General features: G+C 42.8%; 1 protein-coding gene across 1 annotated transcript; it reads left to right on the top strand.

Moving 5' to 3' along the window:
• The first annotated feature begins 7 nt into the window (after positions 1–7).
• Positions 8–8,248, top strand: LOC126747219 (uncharacterized). Its single transcript, XM_050455728.1, has 5 exons — positions 8–277; positions 389–650; positions 4,703–4,846; positions 4,919–5,121; positions 7,033–8,248. The coding sequence occupies exons 1-5, from the start codon at positions 176–178 to the stop codon at positions 8,155–8,157; spliced, it is 1,836 nt and encodes a 611-aa protein (XP_050311685.1). The 5' UTR covers positions 8–175; the 3' UTR covers positions 8,158–8,248.
• The last annotated feature ends 147 nt before the right edge of the window (positions 8,249–8,395 follow it).

Here is an 8,395-nt window from a genome sequence, read left to right as displayed (position 1 = left end):
TAGTAGTGTTATTTGGGTGAACGAATAACCCACTCGAATTCCGAACGTCCCTTTCACCTTCGATCCAGGGGGCATAATAATCACCTAACCGACAAAATTATGTTAAAAAAAAAAATCAATCTGAAGTGTCAGTCAGTAGCAGCAGTCCACTGCGCCCGCGCGTGCGTCCGATGTTATGTGCGACGTCGACCAACAGAAGGAGGCGCTCAAGACTGTCGCCCACAGCGCAGACGCCGCCTGGTCCAGCGATCTCTCCCTCTACCAGAAAGCCAACATGGTACAGCCCCAATTTATCATCCGCAAAACCTTTTATGTCACTCACTGTTTTTTTTTTTTAATTTTTTGACGCTTCCCCCCACCTCCCCTCTCTGTCTTATTTTGCTCGTAGAACTTGCACATGCGTGCTCGCCGATTGAGGACGCGCATGACCACCTGGGCGCATCTCAGTCCGCGCACGGTGCGCGACAGCATCCCGCAGTCGCGACTCGCACGCTACTCGAACTACGAGTACGACAAGGCGCGCGAGCTCTCTTACGCCCCGATGGTGATGAAGGTGGAGCGGCTCAACGGTCAGTTCAGCCCTCAAGACGTGACCGAACCGTGGATGTTACCGGAAATCGACGATCTCTACGCTGGATTTTTGAATTACAGTAGGTATATAGAGCTAGTTATAGTCGTAGTTGGTCTACAGCTGTTTAACAGACTCGGTGTTCTAGAAACTGATGCCAAGAACAGTTCGTTCATTGGACTCCCTCCACTGATGGTGATCTTTGAGAGGGAGGGGGTTATGATCACCAAATCCCCCATGGCGCATGTTCCTCTCGCTTTCATCCATTACACATACGACCATTTGTCTTGTCTAACAGATTCACGGAAGCCAAGTTTGTGTGGTTTATAAGGGGCCAATAGATGGCGTAAGGAGAGAAAATTGAACAGTTTGTTAACTGAGAAGCTTGGAGGTTTCGTCTTCCTCTTACCCTCCCATTTTGAACTTGAACAATGAAACTCTCTTCCATCTCTTTTTCTGATAAGAAATTCATCTGCTCAGCTCCCTCTAATCTATTCCTCCCTAACATGTAACCAGTCAATGAGAGAGTTAAATAGGATCTGGACGGTTTGCAGATGATACAACTTCACCCAGGCCTGTCGGTTTTTTCTTTATTGCCGACGTTTCGGCTTATACTAAACCATCTTCAGGGTCGATGGACAAGGATGAAGAGAATATTATGAAAACTTGCGAGCTTCTGAGGAAATTCCAGCTAGTAATGGTTGGAGTCTATTATCTGTCTCTCTCTCTTTGTTAAATAGCTGAGTGCATTTGACTGTATGAGAGAAATAGAATGATTATGCCAGGCAGTTGAGTTAGAACCTATTCTCGCTCTCTTTCACTCTCTCTTTAAGATGGTTGAGTGTGCTTAACTGTCTGAGAGAAATAGAATGATTCTTCCAGGCAGTTCCGTTAATCCCCATTTTCTCCATCTCTCTCTCTTTCAGAAGGTTGAGTACACTCAACTGTCTAAGAGAAATAGAATGATGATTGTTCCAGGCAGTTCAGTTCAAGCTTTCTCTCTCTCTCTCTCTTTCTTCCAGATGCTTAAGTGCACTTAATTGTCTGACGGAAATAGAATGATTCTTCCAGGCAATTGAGTTAGACTCTCTATTGTGTCTCTCTCTGTCTCTCTTTCAGACATTTAAGTGCACTCAACTGTCTGAGAGAAATACAATGATTCTTCCAGGCAGTTTTGTTGAAATTTATTATATCTCTCTCTCTTTCTGTTAAATGGTTGAACGCACTCAGCTGTTTGAGAAAAATATAATTATTGTGCGCATGCGCTTTACTATCTGACAGAAAAAGAGAGAGAAACTACACTTGAACTCAACTGCCTGGAAGAATCATTCTATTTCTCTCACACAGTTGAGTGAATTCAACCAGCTAACAGAGAGAGATAAAGAGAGAGAGAGAGAGAAAAAATAATTTCATAAACTTCATCCAGGCCTGTGGTTTTTTTTTTATTGCCGACGTTTCGGTCTGTACTAAACCATCTTCAGGGTCGATGGACAAGGATGAAGAGAATATCATAAAAACTTGCGAGTTTCTGAGGAAATTCCAGTTAGTAATGGTTGGAGTCTATTATCTGTTTCTCTCTCTTTGTTAAATGGTTAAGTGCATTTGACTGTATGAGAGAAATAGAACGATTCGTCCAGGCAGTTGAGGTGGAATTCATTATCCCTGTCTCTCTCTCTCTGTTAGATGGTTGAGTGCACTCAATTGTCTGAGAGAAATAGAATGATTATTCCAGGCAGTTGAGTTAGAACGTATTCTCGCTCTCTTTCTCTCTCTCTTTAAGATGGTTGAGTGTGCTTAACTGTCTGAGAGAAATAGAATGATTCTTCCAGGCAGTTCAGTTAATCCCCATTTACTCCATCTCTCTCTCTTTCGGAAGGTTGAGTGCACTCAACTGTCTAAGAGAAATAGAATGATGATTCTTCCACGCAGTTCAGTTCAAGCTTTCTCTCTCTCTCTTTCTTCCAGATGCTTAAGTGCACTTAATTGTCTGACGGAAATAGAATGATTCTTCCAGGCAATTGAGTTAGACTCTATTGCCGCTCTCTCTCTCTCTTTCAGACACTTAAGTGCACTCAACTGTCTGAGAGAAATACAATGATTCCTCCAGGCAGTTATGTTGAAGTTTATTATCTCTCTCTCTCTTTCTGTTAAATGGTTGAACGCAAAAGAGAGAGAAACTACACTTGAACTCAATTGCCTGGAAGAATCATTGTATTTCTCTCACACAGTTGAGTGAATTCAACCAGCTAACAGAGAGAGATAAAGAGAGAGAGAAAAAATAGGCTTCCTTGAAGACCTCTTCTATTTCTCTCAAACAATTGAGTGCAGTCAACCATCTAAGAAAGAGGGAGAGAGAGAGAGAATAAGCTTGAACTGAACTGCCGGAAAGAATCATTCTATTTGTTTCAGACAGTTGAGTGAATTGAACCATATAACAGAGAGAGAAAGAGAAAATAGACTTGAATTCAACTGCCTGGAAGAATAATTCTATTTCTCTCACAGCTGATTGTATTCAACCATCAAACAGAGAGAGAGAGAGAAAATATGCATTAACTCGCATGCCTGGAAGAATCATTCTGTTTCTCTCACGCAGTTAAGTTCATTTACTTATCGAACAGAGAGAGAGAGAGAGAGAGAGGAGGAGAAAATAGCAGCAACTTAGAGGCTCCACCTCCCTCTTACCCTCCCATTTTAAACTTCATCGTTCAAACTTACACCGGAATTCCTCGGCAGAAGGTGAAGTGACAAATAATTTATCGCTCCATCTCTCTCTGACCCTCTCACTTCTCACTCGCCATCTCTCTCGCTCACATTCTTTTATTCGTCCTGTCACCCTTGATAAGAAAGCTCCTTTTCTGATGGACAATTCATCTAATGATCTCCCTGTAATCTGTTCTTTCTGACCATTGAAGCTCATTGGAGGAAGATCTGAATGATTTGCAGACGATACTGCTTTACTCATTGCCCCTTTACCTGTTGCCTTTTTATTTACGACGTTTCGCCCTATATTATGTCCATCTTCAGGGACGATGAAATAAGTAAAATGAAAGGTGGAGTGTTCTTGAGAAAATTCCAAGCGGTAGGGTTGTAGTCTATGATCTCTGTCTCTCTCTCTCTTTGTTATATGGTTAAATTCATTCGACTGAGAGAAATAGAATGATTCTTCCAGGCAGTTGAGTTAATGCCTTATTTCTCTCTCTCTCTTTTTGATGGGCAAATGCAGTCAGCTGTGTGAGAGAAATAGAATGATTCTTCCCGGCAGTTCAGTTCAAGCTTTCTCTCTCTCTCTCTCTCTTTCTTTCAGATGCTTAAGTGCACTTAATCGTCTGACGGAAATAGAATGATTCTTCCAGGCAATTGAGTTAGACTCTATTGTCTCTCTCTCTCTCTCTCTCTCTTTCAGACACTTAAGTTCACTCAACTGTCTGAGAGAAATACAATGATTCTTCCATGCAGTTGATTTAATGCCTATTCTCTCTCTCTTTCTTTTAGATGGTTAAGTACACTCAACCGTTTGAGAGAAATAGAGTGATTCTTCCAGGCAGTTGAGTTGGAGCCTATTCTCTCTCTCTTTCTTTCAGATGGTTTAGTGCAATCAACTGTTTGAGAGAAATAGAATGACTCTTCCAAGCAGTTGAGTTAGAACTGGTTCTATCTCTCTTTCTCTCTCTCCTTCAGATGCTTAAGTGCATGCGCAAAATAATTCTGTTTTTCTCAAACAGTTGAGTGCATTCAACCATTTAATAGAGAAAGAGAGAGATATCTCCAACACAATTACCTGGAAGAATTATTCTATTTCTCTCAGGCAGGTGAGTGCACTCAACCTTCTGAAAGAGAGAGAGAGAAAATAAGGATTAACTCAACTGCCTGGAAGAATCATTCTATTTGTCTCACACAGCTGACTGCATTTAACCATCAAACAGAGAGAGAGAGAGAAAATAAGTTTGAACTCAACTGCCTGGAAGAATCTCTCTACTTCTTTCATACAGTAGTTTTAACTCAACCATCTGAAAGAGAGAGACAGAATAGGTTCTGATTCAACAGCCTGAAAGAATCATTCTATTTCTCTCAGACAGTTGATTGCACTCAACGATCAGACAGAGATAAAAGACAAACGGTTGCAATTAATTTTAGACCTCCTGGACGACGAAACGTCGTGGCGGGACACGCACGACAACCTGCCATGCGCGAAGGACAGTGACACGCGCGAGCGCCCTTACGAGTCGCCGTTTCTGGAAGCAGTCACTTTCGAAGAGATGGCCTTGAAACTAAAAATAGGTCAGTATAGGTATGAGAGAGAGAGAGAGAAACCGAGAAATATAAAATAAACTTTAAATCGGTTTTTTTCAGGCTCTTCCAACGTGAGGGAGCTGTGGAACTCGAAATATCATCAGCGTTACGGACGGCATCCGGTGGCCAAGTCTAGGGAGCTGCTGCTATTCAAATCTCCCGCCAGTCAAATGTTTTCTACGTTCAAACGCGAGATGGCGCCAGAGCGGTTCGACTGGTTTAGGAACTTGTCGGATTCGGAGAAAACCGTTGCGGAAATTAAGGTACGAATAGCACCAAGGATTTGCGGACGATACAAGCCTTCTAACCTTGATCAGATCAACCTTGATGGACAAGGAAGGATAGGGATAAACATCACATTCTGCACCTGACAGAGAGGAAGATAGTCTTACTTCCAGGCAGTTGAGTGCACTCAATCAATGATCCAACAGAGTTAACTCGATTACTTGACCAAGAGATCCTAACTGAACTGCCTGGAAGAATAACTTAATTTTCAATATAAATCAAACAACAATGACCAATTAATTATTATCATCAGCCTTTTCTTTATTCACATTGTAATCAAGCACCTCGACCACACTCTCCTCCCGCTGACTCCATGGCAGATACTCTGGATCACTGACATCGAAAACTTTATATTGGGAACATCTCAGGCAACGCTTGAGCACCTTCTTCTTCTTGATTGTCACGTGGCAAGTGACCCCCGGGACCAGCAGAGTCCTGCAGCCCTTGCAAATGGTCCGTTTAACCTCACTGTCGAGCCTTAGAACCGCCTTCTTGGAAACACTCACGCACAAGTTGGAGTATTGAAGTGAGGCGACGTTTTTACTCACATTTTCAGTGAGTAGCTCGTTGGCGAGCTGGTACAAGTAGTTCATGCGCTGCAGGCTCTCTTTGCCAACGCACTTCTTTGTTTTACTCATTAGTACGGAGGTCAGAGCTGCGCAAGATTCCTCTGGTTTTGTATGTAATTTATTGTGTACTGCAGCAAAGCAATTTAGTTAATGATGAAGGAAATGCACTAAACAGGGTTGAATATTAAGCTAAGCTACTAAGGATGTTAATTACATTTCGTGATATATTATCTCTAAAGAGGTTATTGTTTGTTCTAATGAAAAGGACAAATTTACAATAAAATGAGCACAATTCTACGTAGTCAAACTAACTAAAGCTGTCTAAGAATCCATTACTTAGGGCCTCAACTAATCGAACAAATGGCTAAGGATATAGCTGTGTAGGCAGGTTTCTAACGCAAATTAAATATTCACTAATTTATTACCTTAATTTGGTGGAACTCGCATCTAGGGTAAAACCGAGCAAAAGCTCCTTTATTTCGCACCTTTTAGGGCTTCTCACTTACTTTAAAACATTAAATTGGCCTAAAGTTTGTTTGTTTACTGTTTACTTTGACATAACCTCAAATCGATGATAATCAGCTGTTTGCTGCCAGTGACATAATTGACAGTTGAAGAAACGTCCAGGAAAGCCGACGTTGCCGTATGCCGCTGTTATTGCTATGACGTCACTATGAGACGTTTAAAGGCATCAGAACGATATTTGTGATAAATATGTAAGGTTCCAACCATAGGACCAAATATGTTAGGTTTCAACAACGGACTGCTAATGCATAACGACATTGACGTTGTTTTTAAACCATTATTCTAAATTAAAACATACCTATGTGTCAGAGATTAGAATTGCTGAAATCGGTTATATCCATTTCAATTAATTAAAACTTTGTCTCATTTTAGGTGAAGATTCCTTTCTTTAATAAATTATAGCGAAATTTTTAAGCAAGTACAAGAAAAATCTCAGATCTAAATTCTCTATATTAAATTCTTAACTAAATGTAACTTTCTACTTTGTTTTTGTAAACCTAACCTCCCAAAAACTTTAACGGTTTTGTTTCCCTACAGTTGGCACAACTGAAATTTGTCAGAGTGACCAACATCGGAAGGGCACAATCACGCAAAATGGCGGCCACCTAATACTGGCCCCTTTTTATTGTATTGGCAGTCCAGGTGTATTTATTTAGTTCGTGGTTTCGGCTAATTTAGGAACATCCAGTAAAGAATTGAGTATCGAAGGCATGTTCAATTAAAACCCAAAAAAGTCGAGATTCCTAATCACCGGAGGTCTCGCAGGCCCTTAAGTAACTCGTAAATTTGTTTCAGGGCTTAGCACGAACCTTCAAGGAGCAAAACACTTGGATCTTCAAGAAAGAGTCGCGGGCGTGGCTGGAGGGAGGCTCGCAATCCGACTCGGCCGACCTGCCGGCGAACAGGCGACTGTACTCGGCCGTCCTGCAAGGATCCTCCTGTCAAAAGCCGCTAGAAGTACCGAAAAAAAGCGATACAGCCACAGAAACCGGCGGTTACTCATCGTACATGCGCTCGGTGGGGCTCAGCACCACGACAGCCGAGCAGGTGAACCCCAGGATGGCGGGCACTTATCAACAGCCGTATTTCGTACCGCCACGCCACACCGTACAGACCACCCAGTCGGCCATAACCCCGATCCCAAGCGTCTTCGCCTCCCCCACCAACTACAACTACCAATATTTCAATCAGTTCACTCCTCACGCCAGTACGACGGCTTACCTAAGCCCCCGTGTGTACGCGAACAACTTCATCCCCAACACGAGTCTCTTGAACTTCAGACAAACGAATTACTTTCCTTTGTTGCTTCAGAACGCCGCCCCTTATGCCGCCCCCGTTCAAAGCACTTACTACCAAAACCTGCAGCGAGGTTACCGAACCATGGTCTTTCCTCAGAGGGCGCAAGTGGTGGTACCCACCTCCGGATGGTATTTGCAGCCGAACTTGAAGCTCGGACAGCCGGTGTTACCACCAAGACCACCCGTCCATCACTACAGTTTCAATAAAGCGAGCACTAGTCGGCACAAACCGGTGAAACCTGTTGCCCCCAAGGAGGATCAGGAGATGGAGAATATCGTCGCGAAGACAGTGAAGGCGGCTCTGGAGGAACCGGAGCAGTTCGTGCCGGTTACTGGAGTACCGTCGGAGGAGTTGGAGCTTCAAGCGTTGGAGCAGTACGTGCCGAGCAGTACCAACGTGTTCCAGGAGTTGGAACGACAGGCGGCCGAGCAGTACGAGGAGACGACGGGTTCGGAAAACTGCAGGAGCCCCCCGAAATCCCTTAATGGTGATGCGGTTTTAGTTTTCGGGGGGTTCGATGTGTCAGTGGAGTGTCTTTTGATAAGGTTAGGGTTAGTCGGGCCGGTAGGGTTAGGATCTAGTAGTATTATGTGTAAAGGAGCAGTTGCTGGTGCTAGTTAAAGTTCAAAAATTTTCGCATATAAAAACTGGATAAAATATGTTCATTTAATCGTTGTAAGTAATTTTAAATATAAAAATTGATGATTCTGAACGGCTGACCTTTCAATTTTGACTATGGACGAACTGTCACTTTCAACGACTGTCACGAGTGTCATCAGACCATAAGACAAGTGACATATTTGGCAAATTGTCACTTGTCATTTGTCGCTGCTACTCATCAGGAACTGTCATCAGTGTC

The sequence above is a fragment of the Anthonomus grandis genome, chromosome 19, assembly GCF_022605725.1.
Source record: "Anthonomus grandis grandis chromosome 19, icAntGran1.3, whole genome shotgun sequence".
NCBI lineage: Eukaryota > Metazoa > Arthropoda > Insecta > Coleoptera > Curculionidae > Anthonomus > Anthonomus grandis.
Note: the sequence above shows the minus strand (reverse complement) of the source record. Positions and strands in the feature narration are given on the sequence as shown.